This window comes from Artibeus jamaicensis, unplaced genomic scaffold (genome assembly GCF_021234435.1).
Source record: "Artibeus jamaicensis isolate MK-2021 breed Jamaican fruit bat unplaced genomic scaffold, CSHL_Jam_final contig_445, whole genome shotgun sequence".
NCBI classification, from domain to species: Eukaryota; Metazoa; Chordata; class Mammalia; order Chiroptera; family Phyllostomidae; genus Artibeus; species Artibeus jamaicensis.
This window is the reverse complement of record NW_026521832.1, coordinates 437,115-464,878: the sequence shown is the minus strand read 5'-3', so window position 1 is coordinate 464,878 and position 27,764 is coordinate 437,115. Positions and strand designations below refer to the sequence as shown.

The 27,764-nt window shown below is 40.4% G+C and overlaps 1 protein-coding gene across 1 annotated transcript in view; it reads left to right on the top strand.

The window, feature by feature from the left end:
• Positions 1-27,764, top strand: part of GPR89A (G protein-coupled receptor 89A) — a 67,347-nt gene that overhangs the window by 18,241 nt on the left and 21,342 nt on the right. Inside the window, exons 2-5 of the mRNA XM_037145408.2 lie at positions 3,776-3,835; positions 15,939-16,042; positions 18,639-18,745; positions 19,152-19,253. Coding sequence (XP_037001303.1) covers positions 3,776-3,835; positions 15,939-16,042; positions 18,639-18,745; positions 19,152-19,253 — 373 coding nt within the window. The remainder of the gene's footprint in view (positions 1-3,775; positions 3,836-15,938; positions 16,043-18,638; positions 18,746-19,151; positions 19,254-27,764) is intronic.

Below are 27,764 nucleotides of genomic sequence, written 5' to 3'. Positions count from 1 at the left end.
AAAATGTTTCTCTGTGTACTATAAATTCTGACTCTTTAGTAACTGTTTAGTTTGTAATAACTAGCCAGCTTTTGTTATTTCTTTGCCTGTCTAGTTGATACATATCCTTATTCAAGGTAAAGGAGGGGCTATTCCTACTTTGCAGGGGGCTTTCAAGGGTACTTCTTTTAAGTTTCTCTAGGAGTTCTTCTATAGACATGTTTTGTACTTTGATTCCCTCTAAGAAAGCAGTGAGATCATCTCCTGATTTCCTAGAGTTTTCTAACTTATCTTGGGTGTTTTTCCAATGATCTGTTATTGATTAAGCTTGAATTCTCAGAATGTTCTGGTTGTATCTTTGTACCTATATTCCCTGACGTTTCTAGTATGATATCATTATTCTGTTCATTGAGCAGGGAAAGGTCTAAGCGCACTATCTGAATCACTGCAAAAGGGTATTCATAATGATTAAAGCAGAAAAGGTCATGATCCCCAAAGCAAGCACAATCACAATAGGTATTGCAGGGCCTTCCATGCCACATCCACCAGGTTGGAAAATGCTTCCTTGAAGTCTTACACCCCCTCTCAGGACCTTGTCACGGAGAGAGGGATCCAACCGTGGACGCGGCAGTGGACGTGGCACTTGTCCTCATAGAACTTAGAATCTGATATCTAGAAAAACTGTGTGTGTGTGTGTGTGTGTGTGTACATATTTTTTACTATTTGCAAAGAAAATGAGTATGCTTCCACCTCTTTCCACCTCCCCCATCAGTTACTCCCCTCTAACACTTTTTTATGACTTTCAGTTCTAGTATTTCTCTCTGTTTAAGTATCCTTTACACCATAACTTGATACACTTAATTGTCTTTTTACATCTATTAATTGACATCTGTTTTAATATCTTTTGGACTTGGGTTATAAAACGTAAGTTAATCAGTTCTTGACTGGTGTACCTCAGTTGGTTGGAATGTCGTCCCATAGACCAAAAAGTCGCAGGCTCAGTTCCCAGTCAAGGCACGTACCCAGGTTGTGGGTTTGATGCCTGGTCAGGATGCACACAAGAAGGCAGTCTATGTTTCTCTCTCATATCAGTGCCTCTCTCTCTCTTCCTCTCTAAAAGCAATGGAAAAAAATGCCTCGGGTGAGGATTAAGTGTTGATCAGTGCATTTAAGCTACTTCATATCTTATTTCCCCCTCTGTTCATCCAGGCATTTATTAGTTATATTATTTCTAAATTGTCGGGGCTTTTTCGTATTTCTAAAGTTGTTTAAGGCGTGGCTCTATATTTAAAAATATTTAACCCTTGCCCCTAGTCTTTTTTCCTAGTCATTTTGTACTTAGCTGAAATTTCCTATAGTTTCTTTTTTTTTCCTGCTGCACTTTGCCCTATTCAAACTTTGTACTTCAGTATTCCTGAGTAAAAGTAGCAAGAATATTAACAGCAACATTTATTCTGTACTTAGTGTGTGGCTGGCACATTTATTATTTGTTTTTTTCTTTTTTTATTTAGCTTATACAGTTTATCATAAATAAATGTTTGGTTTTTTGTTTTTTGTTTATTTCTCCCATCACCCTTCTTTCCTCCCCTTTTGCAACCATTAGTTTGTTCTCTGTATCTGTCAGACAATGTCAGACAATTGGTCTCTGTATCTGTTGGGTCTGTTTCTGTTGTGTTTTGTTTTGTTTAGATTCCACATGTAAGTGAAATTATATGGTATTTGCCTTTCTGTCTGGCTTTTTTTACTTAGCATAATATCCTCTAGGTTTATCTGTGTTGTTGCAAATGGCAAGATTTTATTCTTTTTATTGCAAAATAATATTCCATTGTGTATGCGTATGTGTATATGATGTGTTTATCCATTTATCTATTGATGGATAACCTAGGTTACTTTCATATTTTTGTTTATTACTAGTAATATTGCAACCGAACATAGAGGTGCATGCATCTTTTAGAATTAGGATTTGTAAATGCCAAGTGAAATTGCTGGGTTGTATGGCAGTTCTATTTTTAACTTTTTGAGAAATCTCCATACTGCTTTCCATAGTGGCTGCACCAATTTACAGTGCCACCAACTTTCTCCATATCTTCACCAGCACTTGTTTGTTGATTTATTAATGATAACCATTCTAACAGGTGTGAGGTGATATCTCCTTGTGGTTTTAATTTGCATTTGTCTGATGATTAGTGACATTGAGCATCATTTCATATGTCTGTTAGCCATGTGTATGTTACCTTGGGAGAAATGTCTATTCAGCTCCTTTGCCCATTTTTTAATTGGATTGTTTGGGGTTTTGGTATTAAATTGTATAAGTTCTTTACATAGTTTGGATGTTAACCCCTTGTTGGCTGTATCATTAGCAAATATCCCATTCAGTAGGTTGTCTTTTTATTTTGTTGATATTTCTTCACAGTGCAAAACCTTTTTATTTTGGTATTTCGATGTTTCATTGGGAGTTTTTATCATAAAAGGATATTGAATTAAAATGTATGTATTTAAATTAGACATTAAAAAAGTGTGTGGAAGTGCTTTGATAAAGGAAATAAAGGTAGAATGGGGATTGTATAAAAAGGGCAACTAATCCTTATTTGGGAGATCAGAGAAGGCCTACCAGAGATATGTTAAGAACAGCAGGATAAGTAGGGAGGGGACTGGACTCTAGAAGTTCCTGTTAGAGGACAACATCTGCAAAGGTCTTGATATGAAACAATATTGTGTAAAGAGAACCAAAGGCAGATCCTGAATATATGAGTTTTGTGGATAGGAGGGACCCAGCAAGAGGAGTCTGTGCTAAAATGTGCTCAAGAGTTTATATACTTGCTCCTCAAGTCAGTGGGAAGGCATAAAGATTTTTATTCTTCAATAATGTTCCTAGCCAATATAAGACAACATGAGTTCTCCTGGCTGGTGTGGCTCAGTGGATTGAGTGCCGGACTGCCAAGCAAAGGGTCGCCATTTCGATTCCCAGTCAAGGCACATGCCTGGGTTGTGGGCCAGGTCCCCAGTGGGGGGAACATGAGAGGCAACCAACATTGATGTTTCTCTCCCTCTCTTTCTCCCTCCCTTCCCCTCTCTCTAAAAATAAATAAATATTTTTTTAAAAAAGAAAAAGAAGAGTTGTGCCAATATGTTTATGAGTATATAATAAAGTCCTATTTACTAGTGAAAAACAAACAAGCTTTAGAACACTGAACAGAGCTGTCATGAGGCTATTGTCTCTGGTGCCAGTTTGAACCAAAACTGACAGAGTGGTATCATGCAATCTTTTGATTTTACACTGATATGGAAACCACTTTACATGGATTAGGCAAGGTGGTAGAGAAGCTAAGAAAGCCCCATGAAGGAAAACACACAAAAATACCACACTTTCTACTACTTTCCTTTTTTTAATCTTAACTTATTTTTCGTGAAGGTGTTTTTTTGTTTTGTTTTGTTTTTAAATACTTGCAAAGAGGAATCATCTATAAGAAAGCAAGTTTTACTGACTTCTATTTTATTTGCTAACTTCTCTGGCTCATAAAATGATTATAATTAAGATAACAGAGGAAACCTATACTTTAATTTTTGTCTAACTTAAAACATGTTCTAAAACATGGATAATTTCAAAAATTGAAGAGTGTTTCAATATCTACTCCCAATGTTGAGGACTTTAATAAACAGGTCTTATATGAGTTGATCTCATCTTTAATGTCTGAAATAAACTATCTAGTTAGCAGATCTTTTATCATAAAATATTCTGTATGTGGCATTTATCAAAAGATTATGTATATTGACTTTATATCTTCTTCTCCTTCAGATACTTTTCTTTGGATTCGGGTGGCTTTTCTTCATGCATCAACTGTTTAAGGACTATGAGGTAAGAAGAGATCATTCTGATGATGCTAATACTGTATGAATTTGAATAATTTTAAAATGGGGCAAAAAGAACCCTGGCTGGTGTGGCTCAATGGATTGAGCTCGGGCCTGGGAACCAAGCAACCATGGTTCGATTCCAGTGAGGGCACATGCCTGGGTTGCAGGCCAGTTCCCAGCAGGGAACACACAAAAGGCAACCATACATTGATATTTCTCTCCCTCTCTCCTTTCCTTCTCCTCTAAATATAAATGAATAAAATTTTTTTTTAAATGGGGCAAAAAGAATACCTCCTTTGAAGAAAGGTCAATTCCAAGATAGGAAGCTTTTGTCAAAACAAATCCTATATAATTTTTGGAGAATATGATTAGGCTTGGCAGATTTTTTCTTTTTCTTTTTTTTAATTTTATTGATTATGCCATTACATTTGTTCTATTTCCCCCCCTTCATTCCCCTCTACCCTGCACTCCCCTCCCCAATATCCCCCCCTTTAGTTCATGACCACCTGTCTCAAGTTCTTTAGATTCTGTATTTCCCCTACTATTCTTATCCTTTCCTCTATTTTCTACCTGTGGTCTATGCTACTTATTTTCTGTACCTTCTCCCCCTTTCTCCTTCTCCTACTCCCCTGTTGCTAACCCTTCATGTGATCTTCCTTTCTATGGTTCACTCCTGATGTAGCTGTCCTCTGAGTTTGCTTTTGTTTTAGGTGTGGTTGTTAATCACTGTGAGTTTGCTGTCCTTTCACCTTTCATATTTTTTATCTTCTTCTTTTTCTTAGATAAGTCCCTTTAACATTTCATATAATAAGGGCTTGGTGATGATGAACTCCTTGAACTTTTTCTTATCTGAGAAGCACTTTATCTGTCCTTCCATTCTAAATGAAAGCTTTGCTGGATAGAGTAATCTTGATTGTAGGTCTTTGGATTTCATGATTTGGAATACTTCTTTCCAGCCCTTTCTTGCCTGTAAGGTCTCTTTGGAGAAATTAGCTGACAGTCTGATGAGAACTCCTTTGTAGGTGACTGTCCCCTTAGCTCTTGCTGCTTCTAGGACTCTCTCCTTCATTTTAATCTTGGCTAATGTAATTATGATGTGCCTTGGTGTGTTCCTTCTTGGGTCCAACTTCTTTGGGACTCTCTGAGCTTCCTGAACTTCCTGGAAGTCTATTTCCTTCGCCAAAATGGAGGAGTTCTCCTTTATTATGTTCAAATAAGTGTTCCACTCGTAGCTGTTCCTCTTCCCCTTCTGGTACTCCTATAATTCGGATGTTGGAGCATTTTAAGATGTCCTGGAGGTTCCTAAGTGTCTCCTCATTTTTTTGAATTCTTGTTTCTTCATATTTTCCTGTTTGGTCATTTTTTCCTTCCTTCTGGTCTACTCCCTTGATTTAAGTCCCAGTTTCCTTTTCATCACTATTGGTTTCCTGTGCATTTCCCTTCATTTCAGTTAATTTAGCCTTCATATGTTCCTCTAATTTGTGACTAAAATCAACCAGTTCTGTGAGCATCCTGATCACCAGTGTTTTGAACTGTGCTTCTGATAGGTTGGCAATTTCTTGTTCGCTTAGATTTATCGGCTCTGGGGCTCTGAGTTGTTCTTGAGCCATGTTTTGATCTGATCACGCCTATTACGTTTGAGGAGAGGCGCCTTAGGTATTCACCAGGGTGGGGCCACCCAGGTCACTAGTTTGTGATGCTGTAGGCGGGGGCGGGGTCAGAGAGGGAACAATGGCCGTCCTCTCCACTCCCTCCTGCCCGTCTGCCTCACCTCTCGGCGCCCCCCCTACCCCCACCACCGCCTGTTTATCTGCACACACACCTGTGACCGAAGTCAGCCCACTGCCCTGCACTGGGGCCTGCGTGGTCTGTCTTAGTGCTCGTCCCTTCACTGGTTTACTTGTACACAAATTCGAGACCACGGTCAGCCAGCCACCCTGCGCGGTCTGTCTCAGTGCTCATCCCTTCACTGGTTTACTTGTACACAAATTCGAGACCACGGTCAGCCAGCCGCCCTGCGCTTTCACTGGGTCCGCTACCCCTCACCTGGGATCCGCACCCTTGGCTGCCTTCGGGCCTGGGGGGATCTTTTTTGCCTGACCCACTCCGCTGCTAGCTCTGCCCCTCTCACCAATTTAGCTGAGCAGTTCATTGTTGTCGGACTCCGTATTGGATTTTCTTTGGTTTGGCTGCGTTTATTGTTGTTAAAACTTTGTTGTTTTTAGATTTGGTTGTGTGAGAAGGCAAAGTGTTTCCACCTATGCCTCCATCTTGGTGGAAGTCCTCTGATTTTTTTTCTTTAAGCAAGTCATGTATATAGTCAAGAAGACAGGAACAAAAACTATCATGCATAGTTACATCACTATGCATGCCAAGAGCAAATAGTTATTCTTTGAGAGTGAGTTTAACTTAGAATTTAATGTCTCCTAAATGTTCCTGTTCATTTTGATATCTGACCTTCAATGTTAATGACCAGTCTTATATCTTAAATTAATAACATATTCCTAAGGCTAGTCTGGTTCTTAACTTAAGCCTTAAATTCAGAAAAGTACCAACCTAGACAGGCTTTTCCTGGTTAATCATCCTTATTTAGTAAAAGTCAATGGTTTATACTACTTTGAGGTCATTTCTAGGATGTGCTCCATTAATCCTCCTTAGTGAAATTGTGCTGTTGTCTGAAAGAGCTCAGGATTCTAGTGCTTCTGTTCAACTCAATAATATAAGTCCTCCCAGGGAGGTTCCAGACAGATCTTGTCCAAGATCTGCAGAGTACTGAAGAAACTCTTTTAGTTTTAACCTATATACACATAAATCTGTTATTTTTATTGTCACTGTGCATCAGGAGTTCTAAGTGCTACTTATGACCCTGTCACTTTATTATCTTGTTATTTTGTGCCTTAAATTCTCCATCCACAAGAGGATGATAGTAATAGTGACCCATGATTCAGAAGCACTACCTTCTTTCTTTTTAATTTTGATTTTATTTTTATTAAATTTATTAGGTTACATTGGTTAATAAAATTTTACAGGTTTCAAATGTACAGCTCTTTTTCTTTTTGTAATTTTTAAAATTTAATTACTGTTCAAGTACAGTTTTCTGTCTTTTACTCTCATCCCAGTCCACCTCCCCCCCAGTGCTCCCTACCTTCCTCTCATTTCCACCCCCCTTGGTTGTTGTCCATGTGTCCTTTATACTAGTTCCTGTAAATTCTTTTCCTTTTCCCCCTGAAATTCCCTCCTCTCTCTCCTCTGGTCACTGTCCCCCTGTTCTGTATTTCAGTGTCTTTTTAAAATTTTACTTGCTAGTTTATTTTGTTGCTAGCTTCCTGTTAAAGGTTAGATCATATGGTATTTGTCTTTCAACACCTGGCTTATTTCACTCAGCATAATGCTTTCCAGTTCCATCCATGCTGTTGCAAAGGGTAGGAGCTCCTTCTTTCTGCTGCATAGAATTGTGTATATGTACCATAATTTTTTGATCTATTCATATACTGGCAGGCACCTAGGTTGCTTCCAGCTCTTGGCTATTGTAAATTGTGCTGCTATGAACATTTGGGTGCATAGGTTCTTTTGGATTGGTGTTTTAGGGTTCTTAGGATATAATCCCAGCAGTGGAATTGCTGGGTCAAAAGGCAGGTCCATTTTTAGTTTTCTGAGAAAATTCCATATTGTTTTCCACAGAGATTGTACCAGTCTGGAGTCCCACCAACAATGGATTAGGGTCCCCTCTTCACACCCTCTCCAACACTTGCTGTTTGTTGCTTTGTGTATGATAGCCATTCTGACTGGTGTAAAGTGGTATCTCATTGTGTTTTTAATTTGCGTCTCTCTGATAGCTGGTGATATTGAGCATGTTTTCATGTGTCTCTGGATCTTCTGTATGTCCTCCTTGGAGAAATGTCTGTTCACGTCCTTTGCCCACTTTGTAATTGGGTTGCTTGTCTTCTTGGAGTGGAGTCGTGTAAGTTCTTTGTATATTTTGGAGATTAAACCCTTGTCTGAGGTATCATTGGCAAATATGTTTTCCCATACAGTTGGTTGTCTTTTTAATTTAATACTGTTCTCTTTAGCCACGCAGAAGCTTTTTATTTTGATGATGTCCCATTTGTTTATTCTTTCCTTTATGTCCCTTGCTCTAGGGGACAAATCAGTAAAAAAGTTGCTGTGTGAAATATCTGAAATTTTCTTGCCAGTGTTCTCCTCTCGGATTTTAATGGTGTCATGGCTTATATTTAAGTCTTTTATCCACCTTGAATTTATTTTGGTGTATTTTGTAAGTTGGTGCTCAAATTTCATTTTTTTGCATGTAGTTGTCCATTTCTCCCAGAGGCTATTATTACTCCATTTTATGTTACTGCCCCCTTTGTGAATATTAATTGGCCATAGAGATTTGGGTTTATTTCTGGGCTCTCTGTTCTGTTCCATTGGTCTACATGCCTGTTTTTATGCCAGTACCAGGCTGTTTTGATTACAGTGGCCTCATAATATAGTTTGGTATCAAGTATTGTGATCCCTCCTACTTTGTTCTTCTTTCTCAAAATTGCAGCTGCTATTTGGGGTCATTTATGGTTCCATATAAATTTTTGAAGTGTTTGTTCTATGTCTGTGAAGTGTGTCATTGGTACTTTAATAGGTATTGCATTGAATCTGTAAATTGCTTTGGGTAGTATGGACATTTTGATGATGTTAATCTTTCCAATCCATGAACACGGTATATGTTTCCCTTTGCTTGTGTCTTCCTTGATTTCTTTCTTCAGTGTTGTGTAGTTTTCTGCATACAGGTGTTTTACCTCCTTGGTTAGGTTTATTCCTAGGTATTTTATTTTTCTTTTTGCTATATCGAATGGGATTTATTTCTTGATTTCTGCTTCTGCTGTTTCATTGTTGGTATACAAATATGCCTTTGATTTCTGGATATTGACTTTGTATCCTGCTGTTTTGCCAAATTCATTTATTAGGTTGAGCAGTTTTGGGGTAGAGTCTATAGGGTTTTCCATTCAAGTGTACAGTTCTTTAACACATCATCTGTATATTGTATTATATGTTCACCACCCCAAGTCAAGTGTCATTCTGTGTTACCACTGTTCAAGGCTAGACAGGTTCACAGGAGATTCCAGCAGACAGAAGAAAATTTGTGGAGGTCTTGGGATGTCTGACATGCCTTTTTTCAAGGGTGGGGCAATCCACACATGCTGCAAGCCACATGTTGTTCCAGCAGAGAGTCCCAACTGCCTTAAATACTAAACCCACACAAAGCTTGCAGGAAGCCAAAATATTGTATAACGAAGTATGATTCTGCACATGTGGGCCCACCCAAGGCTATGGAAATATTTCTTATCAGGCCCATTCTTAAGGCTGTGAGAATGCTGCTTATCTTGGTTGCCCAGACATCTGGGTGAGGGAGCCTGAATGACTCCATTTACTCTACATTCCACCCCTTCAGGGTTCCTTACCATACAATCTATGCCAGGGAAGGTCCCTTGGTGAGGAAGGCAGAGCACTACACCCAGCTGCTGCAGCAGCAGTACAAGTTGCAGCAGCACACAGCCAACTCACAGGCAACAAGGTCACTCCTAGGAACAGTGGCTGGTCCAATTCCCTGGGCAAATAAGGCCACCCATGTGAGCCACACACCCAGAGGACCCCAATGGGAACTGCAGCCCACGCATTGGTCCATGCCTCCCAGGCATGCTTTAAAATCCAAATCTGATCCAGACCAATCAGAGTCCAGCCGACTTGGGCTTGTCCTTCGAGGTTCTCAACACAAAGGGTGGGCTGGCCCAACCAACCCCACAGTCCCAGCCATGAGCCAATCCAAGCCACTCCTTGGCCCGGGCCGGACATACTGTTGCTTCATTGCAGCTCAGATGCTGGTCCAGGTCATGTTCCACAAGGAATGTGCACTGTTCTACTGGTTCTGTAACGAATTCCAATTTGAGACCGAAGTTGGAGAGATGTGTTATGTGAGCCCGGCAGAGGTGCTCGGGGGGATTTAAGTGCACACCCAGCACACCCAGCACACCGATTGGTTAGCCATTGAGGCATAGATATATACCCAGTCCACGAAGGTATTACTTTGCACCCTAAGGACGAAAAGAAAGAGCAATTATTGGCATCACCAATGGCAAATCACAACCCTCAGGGAACATACAATCAAGTTTCTGGTCAGCCGATAAGACAGTGGTCAACAGATGGGGCCTTCCTGCGCATAAGTGCCCAATTACCTAGGCCTCTATTTGCAAGCTTCATCCCACCCCTTGTTTCCAAGGAGCAACAAGAGCCACCCAACACATGTGGGGGGCTTTTATTCCCCAAGGCCACATCCAAGTGGCTGTCTGCCCTTGCTTCAGGCTCTTAAGGTGCAGGCAGGAGAACATCCTTGTTTCCCCATGCCTGGTTTCATCAAGGCATCCTTAGTCTGCACCTGCAGCTGAATTGGAGCAGCAGTCCAGTGGAGTAAGGCTTTCACCAGAGTTGGGCCCCTGCTCAGACTCCTCTCATTTAGAGCCCAGAGGACAGTCCATAAACATTGCATCTAGCCCCCCAGGGTAGGGGTGGCAGCTGTGGCTCACAGGCCCTGCTTTAGGAGACCATTGTACCTACCGTTCAGACATTCCAGCAGCTTAGGGGTGATAAGCCACATGGAACTTCCAGTCAATCTGCAGGTTTCAGGCCCACTGTTGTACTGAAACCCCAGTAAAATGCATCCTCTGATCATTTTCAATGACCAAGGATCACCCATAAGCAATGCATAAACACTCCAACACCGTGATTACTGCTTTCTGATCCAGGCATCATGGAGGGTAAGCAGCTAAAATCCAGTAGCCATGTCCACACATGTGATTGCATACTTATACCTCTCTGAACTAGGTATGAGCCCAATTACATCAACCTGCCCTGTAGTTCCACAGGCTTTTGGGGATGCTCTTATGAGCAGACAGCACAGGTCTCACAAGCTTCCTATACCTCTGCTAAGGGGACAGGTAACCCCAAATTTTTTATAATAGACCACATGGTCTTCTGTCTAGCATTCAAGAGGTGATGATATAGGAAACTTCCACCAAGATGGATGCATAGGTGGAGACACCGTGCTTTCTCACACAACCAAGTTTAGAGACAACAAAATATTAGCAACAGAAAACACAGCCAGAACACAGAAAATTGGACTTTTCGGAAGTCTGATAACAACGAATTCTTCAGCCTGACCAGTAAGAGGGGCAAAGCCAGCAGCTGGCGAGGTGGGGCTACACAGGAAAACTCGGTCAGAGGGACTCAGGCACGCAGATCCCAGGCATGGGGTTGCAATGGGCTGACCCAGTGAGCGACCCAGTGAGCGACCAGAAACCCAGTGAGGGCACAGGGCATCGGGTTGACTGTGGGCGCACATTCATGCACAGATAGACCAGCAAGGGAGTGGGCAGTAAGACAGGAGCGAGCAGGCCCCAGCGGCAGGGGAGGGGGGCGGGGGGCAGCAGAGGAGGGTACCATTTCCCCACTCTGACCTCGCCCCCACATACAGCGTCACAACCTAGTGCCCTGCCCTGGTAAATACCTAAGGCTCTGCTCCTCATACTTAACAGGCGCGAATAGACCAAAAATGGCTCAAGAAGATCTCAAAGCCCCAGAGCCCATAACTGTAAGTGATGAAGAAATAGCAAAACTTTCAGATGCACAGTTCAAAACACTGGTGATCAGGATGCTCACAGAACTGATTGATTTTAGTCACAAATTAAGAGGAACATATGAAGGCTAAACTAATTGAAATGAAGGGAATTGCACAGGAAACCAATAGTGATGAAAAGGAAACTGGGACTTAAATCAAGGGACTGAACCAGAAGAAAGGAAAAAATGACCAAACAGGAAAATATGAAGAAACAAGAATTCAAAAAAATGAGGAGACACTTAGGAACCTCCAGGACATCTTAAAATGCTCCAACATCCGAATTATAGAAGTACCAGAAGGGGGAAAGGAACAACCACCAGTGGAAAACTTATTTGAACAAATAATAAAGGAGAATTTCTCCAATCTGGCAAAGGAAATAGACTTCCAGGAAATCCAGGAAGCTCAGAGAGTCCCAAAGAATTTGGACCCAAGAAGAAACACACCAAGGCACATCATAATTACATTAGCCAAGATTAAAATGAAGGAGAGAGTCCTAGAAGCAGCAAGAGCTAAGGGGACAGTCACCTACAAAGGAGTTCTCATCAGACTGTCAGTGGATTTCTCAAAAGAGACTTTAAGGCAAGAAGGGGTTGGAAAGAGGTATTCCAAATCATGAAATCCAAAGACCTACAATCAAGATTACTCTATCCAGCAAAGCTTTCATTTAGAATGGAAGGACAGATAAAGTGCTTCTCAGATAAGATCAAATTCAAGGAGTTCATCATCACCAAGCCCTTATTATATGAAATGTTAAAGGGACTTATCTAAGGAAAAGAAGATAAAAAATATGAAAGGTGAAAGGACAACAAACTCACAGTTATTAACAACCACACCTAAAACAAAAGCAAACTAAAAGGACAGCTAGATCAGGAGCAGAAACATAGAAATGAAGATCTCATGGAGGGTTAGCAACAGGGGAGTGGGAGGAGGAGAAGGGGGGAGAAGGTACAGAAAATAAGTAGCATAGATGGTAGGTAGAAAATAGGGGGAGGGCAAGAATAGTATGGGAAATATAGAATCCAAAGAACTTGAAACACATGGTCATAAACTAAAGGGGGGAATGGTGGGGGTGGAGGTGGGTGCAGGGTGGAGGGGAATGAAGAGGGGAATAGAACAACTGTAATGGCATAATCAATAAAGTTATATATTTTTTAAAAAGATGATATAGCTTCTGGGCCACTTCTCTTCCTGGTGGGCTGACAGGCACCGTTTCTAGCCATCACACCTTGGGTAGCGTATCAGCCTCATCATTCCCAGGGGAAGAAAGGGGTGTATGCCCAGTCACATGATATACAGTGATTTGCTCCTGGTAGCCTAATTTTCATAGGTCTTGCCATAAGGCTTGCCCCTGTAATGGCATATGCATAACCATTTATTTGCATTCCATGTAGAGATCCTTAAGGTCATTCTCTGGTACACCTCCCAACTAACTGTGCAAATAGTTAGGGGTGGTGCTTCATTGACAGCCACAAGCCACACAGCTTACAGTTCTGTCTACTGGCTACTTTGACCTACTCCATTGTTTAACCAGATTGTGTCTGTTTAACTGCCATAACCCTTCATGGGGATAGCAACTGAACTGGGGGATAGTCAGCGTATCCCCACAAAGATCTTCAACAGGCCTCAGGAAAGGGGGTGCTTCTAAATAGTGTACTCACAGGGAGGAGGGTGGTAAACACCCAACACAGAGAGCTGCACTGGCTTCACCTTCATCCATCCCCTGTAGATGGGTTCTTTGGCCCTCCCCTATTAAAATGTCCAAAGGATATTTCTTCTCTCTTCTTGGGAGGTTGACACAGCCATATGGTCTTCCAGACACACAGGACCAGTTTCTTAGGGTGCACCCCCAGGTTTTTTCTTCACCGCCTTTTAGGGTCTCAGGAAGCATTTAGCTCACAACTACTTCGGCTTACTCTTTAACTATCAAACAGAGGGAGTTCAAGACACTGTACCTCCCAACTGCTGCTGCTTTTCTTCTGGCCACGTCCGCAACTGCCAATCTGCTCTGTTCAGCACACTAGGAGCGGAGCTTTGCAGGTAGCAGTGCCGCCAGTGCCAGAATACCCAACCTGGACCACAGTCCTCAGGCTCAGTCACTCTGAGCTGTGGTCCATGTCTGTGTGGGGCAGGGGGGAGGAGAGGGTATGGAAGTGGCAGTTCCCCTCCTCTTCTTCCAAATCATTCACTACAGTTGAGGAGGAGGATATTGTGGCTCTGCTGTTCGGAGGTCTTCTTTCAGGGTACGGGCCCAGGCTTCTGCTCCCTCAAGGAGCTCTCAGAACTTCGCTGCCACGCAGAATATAGTTATGTCTCACCTCACAAAGCTGAAAGAAACACACAGCCCATCACCACCTAAGCACTCAGCTTCTCTAGGGTCTCCCCTACTACGTACAGGGCCTTCTGTACCATGTCAGGTGTGCCACTAACATCAGGCGAGCTCCGGGAATTGAAAGCCCACACTGCCAACTGGAGACTGACCACCAGATACCACATACTGGTGACCAGCCACCCTTCCAGACCCCTGTCTAAGGAGGTCAACAGCTCCTCCATACTACCACTAATCCTGCTGAGGGCACCAATTGTGTTGCAACAGTTTAAGGCCAGGCAGGTTCTTGAAATTCCAATAAACAGAAGAAACTTCACAGAGCTATGGGAATGCCTGGCATGCCTTTATTCAAGGGTGGGGCAATCCATGTACACCACAAGCCATGTGTCACACTGGCAGGGAATCCCAACTCCCATATATACTAAGTTGCACACAAAGCCAGCAGGGAGCCAAAATATTGTATAATGTGACTCTGCACATGCAGGCCCACTCAAGGTTATGGGAGCATTGCTTATAGGGCGCATTTTCAAGGCTATGAGATTGCTTATCTTAGTTGCCCAGACATCTGGGTGAGGGAGCATGACTGACTATGATTACTCTACATTTTCCATCACCATTTATCCCTTTACCCTCTTCTACATGCTCCCAACTCTCTTTCCCTTTGGGAATCACCATACTATTGTCTGTATCTATGACAGATTGTTTTGTGTGGGGGGGGGTTGTTTTGTGCTTAATTTCTTTTTTTTTTTTAATTTATTTTTTTAAATTGATTATGCTGTTACAGTTGTTCTATTCCCCCCTTCATTCCCCTCCACCCTGCCCCCCCCTCCCCCTCCATTACCCCCCTTTAGTTTATGTCCATGTGTCTCAAGTCCTTTAGGTTCTATATTTCCCATGCTATTCTTGCCCCCCATCTATTTTCTATCTACTGTCTATGCTACTTATTTTCTGTACCTTCTCCCCCCATCTCCTCCTCCCACTCCCCTGTTGCTAACCCTCCTTGAGATCTTCATTTCTATGTTTCCACTCCTGATCTAGCTGTCCTTTTAGTTTGCTTTTGTTTTAGGTGTGGTTGTTAATAACTGTGAGCTTGTTGTTCTTTCACTGTTCATGTTTCTTTAACTTCTTTTCCTTAGATAAGTCCCTTTAACATTTCATATAATAAGGGCTTGGTGATGATGAACTCCTTGAATTTGATCTTATCTGAGAAGCACCTTATCTGTCCTTCCATTCTAAATGAAAGTTTTGCTGGGTAGAGCAATCTTGGTTGTAGGTCTTTAGATTTCATGACTTGGAATATTTCTTTCCAGCCCCTTCTTGCCTGTAAGGTCTCTTTTGAGAAATCTGCTAACAGTCTGATGGGGACTCACATCCACCTATACCTCCATCTTGGCGGAAGTCTTGTGCTTAATTTCTTTACCTGTTTCACCCAGCCCCTCAACCCCTCTCCTCTCTGACTGCTATCAGTCTATTCTCTGTATCTATGAGTCTGTTTCTAGTTTGTTTGTTTGTTTGTTTGTTTGTTTGTTTGTTTGTTTTGTTCATTGGATTCCACGTATAAGTGAAATGATATGGTGTTTGTCTTTCTCTGACTGACTTATTACTCAGCATAATACCCTGTAGGTCCACCCATGCTGTCACAAAAGGTAATATTTTATTCTTTTTATAACTGAGTAGTATTCTATCCTGTAAATGTATCACATTTTTTAATCTTCTCATCTACTCATCAGTAGATGACTGGGCTATTCATACTTGGGTTGCTTCCAAATCTTGGCTATTATAAATAGTGCTGCTGAACATGGGGTACGTATAGTCTTTCAAGTTAGTGTTGCAGGTTTCTTCAGATATATTCCAAGAAGTAGGATCTCTGTCTCAAAAGAAAGTTCCATTTTTAATTTTTTGTGGAAACTCCATAACATTTTCCACAGTGACTGCAGCAGTCTGCATTCCCCCTACTATTATCTATTTCTTTAGCTCCAATCAAGTGACTTTTGTGGGCTTTTTTCCAATGGCTTGAGAATTTCTTCAAAATAAGTTTTCTGACTTATTATCAGAAGATTATCAGTTCAGTATTTGAAATAAGAAAATGACTCTTGGTCTCTATTTGGCTTTTAACAGGTGCGTCAGTATGTTGTACAGGTGATCTTCTCTGTGACTTTCGCGTTTTCTTGCACCATGTTTGAACTCATCATCTTTGAAATCTTAGGAGTATTGAATAGCAGGTAAGTAAGCGTACTAATTACCTCTCCTCTTAAAGAGAGCTAAGAGATTCTCCTAGCTCTCTCTTCCTTGCCCAGAGTGGGAAGCTATCCACAGATTTTTGCCATTATTGGTTCCTTTCCCCCAAGTTTGGTTTGCAGGAAAAGACTTTCTTGAGTCCCATAGCTGAAAAACTTTACCATGTGCTTCGTTTAGTTTCAGTACTATAATAATAGCACCAAATACAGGTCCCAATCACCTAGTAATAGGTTTGACAAAGATTGTGAAAAACCAGGAAAAAAAATCTCTGAACATTTTTTTAGCTCTGAAATACTAATTGAGTCTCTAAGACCCTAGGTCCTACCTAAGATTCACTCCTAGAAGTTTTATTTTCTCAATCTATTGTGTGAGTGAATTCCAGTAATGACCTTCCACATAGTTCTGCTAATTGAAAAATCTCTACCTAAAAAGGTCAGAATTCCTCAAAGTTAAGGGCTTTTTTGAAGGCTGAACACCAGTTCTTAATAACATCATAACTCTATTATGTAATAGAAATATGAGCCTTGATTGTGTATTATATATATGTGCATTGACAACATTCAGAATCTAGGGTTTTTTTTTCCATTTTGCTTTATTGTTGTTCAAGTATGGTTGTCTCCATCTTCCTCCACCACTCTCCCCTGTCCACTGAGCCACACCAGCCAGGGCTATGGTGTGCATTTTCCTAACAGCCATTATGCCTGGCCTGATAGTTTACCTACCTGTAGTATTGCTTTCTACTTTCTTTTTTAAAAATATATTCATGACATCTTAACTTTTAATAGAAACTGTACACAATAATTTCTTGTGATATATAAGATAGAAAATACAGAAGTTTACAGAGGTTAGAAACAAGATAGATGGCTAAGGATGGCCCAGTCTTCTGGGCTGTTTTCAGAGTTCATTGGAGGAAAGGGGATTCAAATTACCCAGTTGGGTGAGAGGTGAGGAAAGGCTGAAATGCATGCTCCTAGATAACCAAACATTGGTTCCATCAATATCCTAAACATCTATGGGGATTTGTTCCAACACTTAGGAAAGCCTCTTACAAAGGAATCTCTCCCCATAGGCACAAGAGTCCCAAATACTCGCTCAGTCCCAGCAGCTCTGACAGGATTCTCCTAGCTCTCTCTTCCTTGCCCAGAGTGGGAAGCTATCCACAGATTTTTGCCATTATTGGTTCCTTTCCCCCAAGTTTGGTTTATGTTTGACTATAGCACTCAATAACCCAGAATAAAAACAGAGTAGTCTGGGTTATTCTTTAGAGAGAGATGGTCAGAAATACTTGCTTTTACTAAGTGTTTTTTTATTGTATTTTTTTTTCATTACCATTTATCTCCCTTATACCCTTTCCCTCTCCTACCACCCTCTCCACCCCTGCCATCATACCAGAAATACTTGTTTATAGAATGGGAGATTCAAATCCTCCACAGTCAAAGGGTTCCGAAAACTATCAACCATTAGAAGTATATTCTGGCTTTCCATTTGTAGTAGCCACTCCACTTTAAGTCAGTGTTTCCTTTCTTTTATATTTCCTTATATGTCACTTTCCTTTCCTATTCCTTAATTTATGTCATCATCTTTTATTTTATGTAGCCTCATAAGCCACTTAACCACCTAACCTTTTTTTTGAAACCAACTAACCTTTCTGTTTTTTTTTTAAACAAGGCCTAAATATAAATAAATTTAAGATCAGTAAATACAAAGGACACCATCAAGAAAGTGAACATGTATAAATGACCCATGGATAAAGACAACGGGGGGGGGTGGTGAGGGATTGAAGGTGAGAAGTGGGGGATGTGTCAGGCAGGGGAATGTAATGGCGGGGGGAGGGGGGATGGGGACAACTGTAATTGAACAACAGTAAAAAATTTTTTAAAAAAAGAAAGTGAACAGGTATCCTGAGAATGAATTTTTGTAAATCACATGTCTGATAAAAGACTTCTGTCTAGGATATATAAAAAATTCTTACAACTTTGTAATAAAAAGGCAAATAACACAATTGAAAAATGGAAAAAGGATTTGAATAGGTATTTTTTCAAATAAAATAAAATAGACAATAAGCACATGAAAAGATACTCAACATCATTAGCCATCCAATCAAAGAAATGCTAATCCAAACCACAATGTGATATGCAGTAATAAAGTCATGCAAATCAAATGTTCAATTATATTATGGGTATAAAAGAAATATTTCTGAGTCTTTTAGCACATATTACTATTGACATGTATTATTTTTTAATTCTCACTTGGAATAAGACTCCCAGTGGTAAGTGAAAAAATAGTGATTGTACCTGTAATAGTATATGTTGATATATATTATTATAAATTGCCTCTGAATATAAGTAGAGCACTAATGATCTCGTTTTAATAAGTGAAATTTTTATGTATGATTATGTATACCTTCTAGAACTTTGTTTTTTATTCTCTATGAATGAGCAGATAGTAACAGCCTAGTTGACTAATTACCTGGGATATATTCAGTAAGTGCAAAGAGCAAGAGATCTTTTGGAAGACTAAAGAGAATGAAAGTTGCTGTCTTCTTCCCCTCCTAGTGATAACCTTTGACGTCTATTTCAGCTCCCGTTATTTTCACTGGAAAATGAACCTGTGCATAATTCTGCTTATCCTGGTTTTTATGGTGCCTTTTTACATTGGCTACTTTATTGTGAGCAACATCCGACTGTGTGAGTATTTTACCCTTTCGTGTTGGCACATAGATTGAGGCTGGGGGGAGCTTCATTTCTATATTACTTTCAGTAGCTGTTCTTTGGGGCCACCTCATACACAGCATTTTTAAAAGGTTGGCACAAAATTAATATTGAATGAATGATTAGGTTATTTATCCTGCCACGGTTCTATTTCTGTTTCTATTAGATTATTTCCCTCAATTCAGCCCACATCTTCATTTCAGCCAGTTTTTTGTATGGCAGTAAAGATGCTTTCTCTAAAAATTTTATCATGTTCCATCACTGATTTGCCAAGCGAACAAGCCAGCCAAACATTAATTAGCATGTTCCTGTATCTTTTAAGTAGAGTAAGCTCTTTAGCATGTATCTATTTAACTTTACAGCCTTGTTTCCTCTTTCTTAGTGCATAAACAGCGACTGCTTTTTTCCTGTCTTTTATGGTTGACGTTTATGTATTTCTTCTGGAAACTAGGAGATCCATTTCCCATTCTTAGCCCAAAACACGGTGAGTATATATGTGATGAGGAGGGGGAATGGGTTGTTTATAATTTTCTGATACTGAAAAAAATAACCTTTAAAAACTTATGATTGAAGGAAGTAGAGCAAATTATGTCTCTAAAAATTTTCTGTTTATGAACCAAATTTTTCTTTCATCCTAGGGTGTGTCAAATGCTGACTTTGGAACAGATATCTTTCGTTTCAGAGCAGAAATTTTAGACCTTAGGTTAGTGAATGAACTTCAGGGGAGTAAGGAGTACACAAAAGTGTCCTTAACTTAAATCTCCTGGTAGTATAGGCAGATTATAGGAATACATTTGTATGTGTATTTGGAGTTAGGTTGTCCATAAGCTTTTATCCAACTACCAAAGGGGTCTGTGACCCAACAGGCAAATGGTCACTGATAAAGTGGTGGTAAAGTTTATCTTTAGCCCTGGTTGCTATGGATTAGTGAATTGAGTGCTGGCCTGCAAACCAAAGCGTTGCTTGTTCAATTCCCTGTCTAGGGCACATGCCTGGGTTGCAGGCCAGGTCCCCAGTAAGGAGGTGTGTGAGAGGCAAACAGACATTGATGTTTCTTTCCCCCTCTTTCTCTCTCCCTTCCCCTCTGTTTATAAATAAATAAGTAAATTTAAAAGATTATCTTTAGGGAATATATGTATTTTGGTCTCCCATCCAAGTACTAACCAGGCCCAATCCTGCTTAGCTTCTGAGATCAGATGAAATTGGTTGTGTTCAGCCTGGTAAGGCAATAGATGGGAGTTTATGTATTTTGGGAAATACCAGTGACATGAAACACTCAAAATTAGTAAGAATAGAAAATTTTTCTAGGAAAAAGTATCTCTCCTCACACAAAGTTTATTTTAAATATAAAAATAGGTCGTGAACTGACTCCGAATTTCTGTGCTAAGAACAATAAACAAAAATCTCTTGGCTAACAAATCCTTATAGAACTACTTGAGAAATATATATATACAGATCTGGCTAAAATAAATTAGAGAACTCACCTGTAATAAATATATCTTATAAATATAAAATATAAATATATTTTAATATGTTAAAATATAAATATATATATTTATTGCAGGTGAGTTCTCTAATTTATTTATATATATAGCCCCTATTCTTTTCACTTTTCTGCTGTATCAGGATTCTTATAGCAGAAAACAATATAACTAGTTCAGATATAACTAGTATAAAGCATAAAGTGATTTATTTCTGGGCTTTAGGGAGTTTATAAAATTTCTAGGAAAGTGGAGACATGAAGCTTAAATGGTATGTAGAAGAGTGAAGATACCACCACAGAAATACTGCAGTAGTAAACTAGAAAAAACCACTGAAGTTGTCACCTGCCTGTCAGGACCTATGATATCAAGGGCCAGACAGAAGAACTTCTGCTCTGGCTGCTCCATCCCCCAAATGCTCTTATTATTCCCACAATACTTATTTATTCATTTGAGATCTCACTTGAGCATGTGAATTTGATGCAGCCTAAGTAACATTCTGACACTTACCTTTAAGGAAATCCTGGAAAGAACTTTTGGCTTTCCACCACATTCTGTAGTATAAGAAAATATGCTAGACTTCCAGCCAAGATGGAGATATAGGTAGACATGCTTTGCCTCCTCGCACAACCATAAGAAGGATAACAACCAATCATAAACAAAAAATAATCACAACTGCCACAAAGTCAAACTGTATGTAAGTCCAACAACCAAGGATTTAGAGAAGAATCATTCATCCAGGTGAGTAGGAAGAGCAGGGATGGGGAGCCAGAGTACAGAGGACATGGTGTGGCATGCCGAGGCTGCAGTGGTAAGGTGGCTGCTAGCAGAACAGGTGGTCCTACGTTCATGTGCAATGGATAAAAACTAGCAGGAACCATGGGAAGCAAGCGATCCCTGTCCCAGGCCAGACAGTGCAGCCCAGGGTTCTAGCACTGGGAAAATAAAGCCTCAGAACCTCTGGTTGTAAAAACCAATGGGGATTGGGGCAGTGGAATAAACTGCCAATCTCTCAGAAGAGTCTGTTTAAGTGCCCACTGGGTCCCAGAACATACACAAACCCACCCACTCAGGGAATCAGCACCAAGGCAACAGCTAAAAGGGCACCAGTTGCTAATGGGAAGTGGGGGAGGTGACTGGAAACAGGGTAAGAGCCAAGCAAGTGGCATTGTTCCCTCTCTGACCCATACCCCACTGACAGCACCACAAAGCAGCAAAGCACGTTGCCCAGCCCTGGCAAATATCAAAGTCTCTGCCCCTTGCAACATAACAGGTGCACCAACATGGGGAGTCACAGCAGCTCTACCTAATACAAGGAAACACAGGGAGGCTGCTAACTTGAGGAGACAAAGAAAGTTATGGCCCAAATGAAAGAACAGATTAAAACTCCAGAAAAAGAACTAAGTGACACAGAGATAGTTAGCTAATCAATGCAGAGTTGAAAATACTGATCAGGATACTCATAGAAATGATAAGAGTATGGAAGGAAGAAGTGAAGCTTATACAAAGTGAAGTAAAGAAAAATATACAGGGGACCAACAGTGAAAGGAAGGAAGCCAGGATTCAAATCATGATTTGAAACAAAAGAAAAAAGCAAACATTCACCAGGGACAGAAAGAAGAACCAAGAATTAAAAAAAAAAAAAAAATGAGGAGAGGCCTAGGAACCTCTGGGACAACTTTAAACATACTAACAGCTGAACAATAGGGGTGCTAGAAGAAGTGGAAGAACAAGAAATTGAAAACTTACCTGAAAAAAGAAAAAATAATGAACGCAAACTTCCCCAGTTTGGCAAAGGAAATAGACATACAAGTCCAGGAAGCTCAGAGAGTCCCAAACAAGTTAGACACAAAGAGTGCTACACCAAGATACATCATAGTTAAAATGATAGAGAATCTTACAGCAGCTAGAGAAAAGAGGAGAGTTGCCTATAAAGGAGTTCCCATAAGACTATCAGCTGAGATAAAGAGAGAATCTTAAAAGCAGCAAGAGAAGAGAGTTACCTACAAAGGAGTTCCCATAATACTATCAGTTGATACTCAAAAGAAACCATGTAGGCAAGAAGGGACCGACAAGAAGTATTCAAAATGATGAAAAGCAAAGATCTACATCTAAGATTACTCTGTCCATCAAATCTATCATTTATTTGGACAGATAAATGGCTTCCCAGACAAGGTAAAGCTAAAAGAGTTCATCATCACTAAGCCCTTATTATATGAAATGTAAGTGGAACTTATCTAAGAATGTAGACAGGAATTTAGGACTTGCTAGTATGGTCAGAATGCCCATGGCAGTGTAGGGATAGATTTGGAGGAGAGAGGCCTTTATAATATAGCTTTCATATAAACTATTTTGAAAAAAACCTATAGAGAGATAGATTTGTTTCTGATATTAGAAATGAGGGATAAAAGGACCCCAGGGCTGCTTACAGTGACAGCACAAGCTCACATTCAGTCCAAAGATGTGACTACGATGCCATTCTCCAGCTTTTTCCATTTGAGCAGTAAGCTCATGTAGCCAGTGATGCCAGATCTTGCCCAAAAGAAAAAGAAGGCCATCACATCTGATGTACTTTAATCTATTCCTTTTTCTAAATTCTATGAGAATATCCTGAAGAACACACTGAGAGGAAGAAGTAGGGAGATAGTGTTAGTTTTAGTCTTATCTTCGTGCTCCAGTAAATAAGCATTTTGATTTTTATGTCTGAATGTTTAGATGTCTAACATACTTGACCCTTAAGAGTAATAAGTTCAATTCCAGCCAAGATGGAGACATAGGTACAAACCCTTCACTTCCTCGCACAACCAAAAACAAGATTACAACCCATCTAAAATCAATAAACAACCAGAAGTGCCAGAAAATTAAACTGCATGGAACTCCAGTAATCAAGGAATTAAAGAAAAAAATCAAACTGGACCGTTAAGAACTTGCAGTGAGGCCATGCAGGCAGGGCCAGCTCAGAAAAACCATGGACATTTGGTGGACCTTGAGGGTAGGGATGGCTCAGAAAAGCCACACTGAGTTGGCAGATTGCAGGCAGACCTGCCTGAAGGCAAAACTGAGAATCAGAGCTGACTATGGACTGCGTCAGTTGCCACAGTGGGAGAAACTCCCAGTCTCACACAAGAGTTCATTGGAAAGTGGGCTAGAGACAAGCCGGTGAACTGCATTGTTCCCTCTCTGGCCCCTCCCCCACAGACAGTACCACAGCACAGCAAAGAGGGTTGCCCTGCCCGAGTGAATACCTAAGGTCCTGCCCTCTTACAACTTAACAGGTGCCCTGAGACAAAGAAAAAGGGCCCAAATGACAGAACAGAGCAAAACCTCAGAAAGAGAACTAAGCGATGAAGACAGAGCCAATCTATCTCATGGGGAATTTAAAGCCCTGGTAGTCAAAATGATTGAGCTTGATCGAAAAATGAAAAAACAAAGATACCCAAAATTAAATAAAACAAAATACTCAGGGAACCAATAGTGACAGGAAGGGAACCAGGACTCAAAGCAACGATTTGGAACAAAAGGAAAAAATAAACATCCAACGGGAACAGAATAAAGAAACAAGAATTCAGAAAAGGAAGAGAGACTTACGACCCTCTAGGACAACCTGAAATGTTCCAGTATCCGAATTATAGGGGTAACAGAAGGAGAAGAACAACAGCAAGAAATTGGAAACTTATTTGAACAAATAATGAAGGAAAACTTCCCCAATCTGGTGAAAGAAATAGACTTCCAGGAAGTCCAGAAAGAAAGCTCAAAGAGTTCCAACAAAGTTGGACCCAAGGAGGAACACATCAAGATACATCATAATTACACAAGATTAAACATTAGGAGTGAGTCTTAAAAGCAGCAAGAGGAAAGGAAAGAGTTACCTACAAAAGAATGCCCATAAGACTACCAGGTGATTTCTCAAAAGAAACCTTGCAGGCAAGAAGGGACTGGAAGAACTATTTGAAGTTGTGAAAGGCAAGGACCTACATCTAAGATTAGTCTCTCCAGCAAACCTATCATTTAGAATGGAAGGGCAGACAAAGTGCTTCCCAGATAAGGTCAAGTGAAAGGAGTTCATCATCACCAAGCCCATATTATAAGAAACACAAAAGGGACTTATCTAAGAAAAAGAAGAACATCAAAAATACAAACAGTAAAATTACAACCAACACAGCTGTCAACAGCCAGACCTAAAAGAAAAAAACACTAAACCAACAACTAGAAGAGGAACAAATTCACAGAAATAGAGATCACATGGAGGGGTATTATCAGGGAGTAGGGAGAATGGTGGAAAAGGCACAGGGAATAAGAAGTATAATTGGTAGGTACAAAATAGGCTGGGGGAGGTTAAGAATAGTACTGGAAATGGAGAAGCCAAAGAACTTACATGTATGACCCACGAACATGAACTAAGGTGGAGGAATGATGGTGGGGTGGTTACAGGGCAGAGGGGAATACAGGGGAGAAGAAATGGGACAACAGTAATAACATAATCAATAAGATATAGTTAGCCCTGAAAAAAAACACACAAGTAAGAAGTCATAGCTTTAAGCACCATATTGTTCTGGGGGGACAAGCTGGGAGAATGATTGCCAATGTAATATATATATAGTAGAGTGGAGTTGGTTCATTTCTACTAACTTATTTCTTATATAATAATAAAGGCATTAGCTATGAAAAATAAAGATAGATTTGGGCATGGAAAGGCAGAGTATTCGATTGATTTAGGGTTGAGTATTTGCAGGATCAGTGATTCTGAAGGAGAGCAGAGGACTAAGAGTCCCAGTGAGAGAAGTTGAAGCAAGCAATCCTGAAGTCCAGGTTCAGTGAATGAGGACATGGAAGGTAAGGGAAAGCAAAAGACTGGAGACCGGGGGTCCCAAAGACCCCCAGTGTGGTGGAAATGAAGGACCAAGGGGACTCAAATACTGAAATTTTTCATTTCAAAGCTAAGAGAATTTCTGAGTGGCAGCCCTGGCATTTGGCCGTAGAAGTAAATGGCTGAAGTAGATTCTATACTAGAAATGGAAAGTGAACAACAAATTAAAACTTTTTTTGTGTGGCACCAAATGATCTGAGTTATTATTCAGCATAGCTTTCTCTTATTTATCCAAAAGGCATCAGTGGCAGCATTTATCTTAACTACTTAGCTGATTTTCACTATTCTCAAATAAAGAAGTAATGATAATTAGAATACAACCAATAATCTAAAATTAATGTATTTTCCTTTGAATTACTTATTCATCCATAAATTCAGCCCATTTTTTAGATGAGTATGTGCTTACGGTGGCAAAAGTGAATAACATGTGGCTTCCGGCCAAAATGGAGGCTTAGGTAGATATACTTCACTTCCTTGCAAAACCAAAAGGATAACAACCAGTTTTAAAACAAAAAACCACCATAACTTCCAGAAAATCGAACTGTATGGGAGTCCGACAACCAAGGAGTTAAGGGAGAAACATTCATCCAGACTGGTAGGAGGGGTGGAGATGGGCAGCCATGGCAGAGACGATGCCCGGCAAGGCTGCAGATGGTGGACCAAGCAGTTGGCACAGTGGCTGGCAGACGGGGCAGTCCCACATTCACGTGCAGATAAACTGGGAGGAACAACTGGGGAGCGAGACAGATTGCACAACCCATGGTTCCAATTTGGGAAAATAAAGCCTCAAAACCTCAGGCTGTAAAAACCTATGGGGGTTGCAACGGCAGGGAAACTGCCAGTCTCAGGAGAATCCGTTGGAGAGGCCCATGGTATCCTAGAACATAAACAAACCCACACACCGGGGAATCAGCACCAGGGCAGCAGCTCCAAGGGCACAATTCTCTTGTAGGAAGTAGGGGAAGTGACAAAGGGGGTGAGAGCCAAGAAAGTGGCATTATTCCCTCTCTGACTCCTCACCCACATAGAGTGCAACAACGCACCAATGTGGAGTTGCTCCACCCTGGCAAATACCTAAGTCTCCTGCCCTTACAAAGTAACAGGCACACCAAGACAAAGATATATGGCCCAAATGAAAGAACAGACTAAAACTCCAGAAAAAGAACTAACACAGATATATTCAACCTATCAGATGCAGACTTCAAACCACTGATGATCAGGATGCTCACAGAAATGTTAGAGTATGGTTGCAAAAGGAAGAAGTGAAGGCCGTGCAAAGTGAAGTAAAGAAAAATACAGGGAACCAACAATGAAGGGAAGGAAAGTGGGACTCAAATCAACAATTTGGAGCTAAAGGAAAAAATAAACATTCAATCAGAACAGAATGAAGAAGAATTTTTTAAAAAATAGAGGCTTAGGAACTTCTGGGACAACTTTAAATTTTCCAACATCTGAATCATAGGGGTACCAGAAGGAGAAGAGGAAGAGGAAGAAATTGAAAACTTACTTAAAAATATAATGGAGAGCGTCCCCGATCTGTCAAAGGAAATAGACTTCTAGGAAGTCCAGTAAGCTCAGAGAGTCCCAAAGAAGTTGGACCCAAATAAGCACACACGAAGATATATTATAATTACATTTCCCCATATTAAAGATAAGAAGAGAATCTTAAAAGCAGCAAGAAAAAAGGAGACAATTATACCTACAAAGGAGTGCCCATAAGACTAGCAGCTGATTTCTCAAAAGAAACCTTTCAGGCAGAAAGGGGCTGAAAGGAAGTGAAGTATTCCAAGTCCTGGAAGGCAAGGACCTACATTCAAGATTAGTTTCTCCAGCAAACCTATCATTTAGAATGGAAGGGCAGATAAAGTGCTTCCCAGATAGGGTCAAGTTAAAGGAGTTCATCATCACCAAGCCCTTATTATGTGCAATGTGAAAGGGACTTATCTAAGAAAAAGAAGATAATCAAAAATACAAACAGTAAAATTAAAACAGACTCACCGCTGTCACCAACCAAACCTCAAAAAAAAACTAAGCCAACAACTAGAACAGGAACAGATTCACAGAAATAGAGATCATATGGAGGGGTATCAGGAGCGGGGGAAAAAAGGCACAGGGAATAAGGAGCATAATTGATAGATATAAATAGGGTGGTATTAGGTGTAATAAAGGAAATGGAGAAGCCAAAGACATGTATGACCCATGGACATGAACAAAGGTGGGGGAATGGTGGAGCCAATAGGGGTACTGGGTAGAGGGCGATAAAGTGGAAGAACAATGGAAGAACTGTAATAGCATAATCAATAAAATATACTTATAAATATATAAAATTGTTTACTTTAGGTTTGGAAAAAATGAATAACATAAACTAAAGAGCTTATTACCTAAGGGCAGAATATATATTTCGAAGGTGACCAGAACAGAAGTTGCTACTTGCCATATATACTCTTCCAGCAAATTTACTTTCCTGTTTTTCTGTCAGGTTTTTTTCTTTGGCCAAAACTTATACTGAAAGTACTTTGCTTTGTTAGAGTTCATACTACCTTGAGTAAACAGTTAATAGTATTATATATAATTATATTGTTATTTTATTATTACCATCATCCAGTGATAGAGATGATTCTGGGAAGCATACGAAACAAGGAAAATC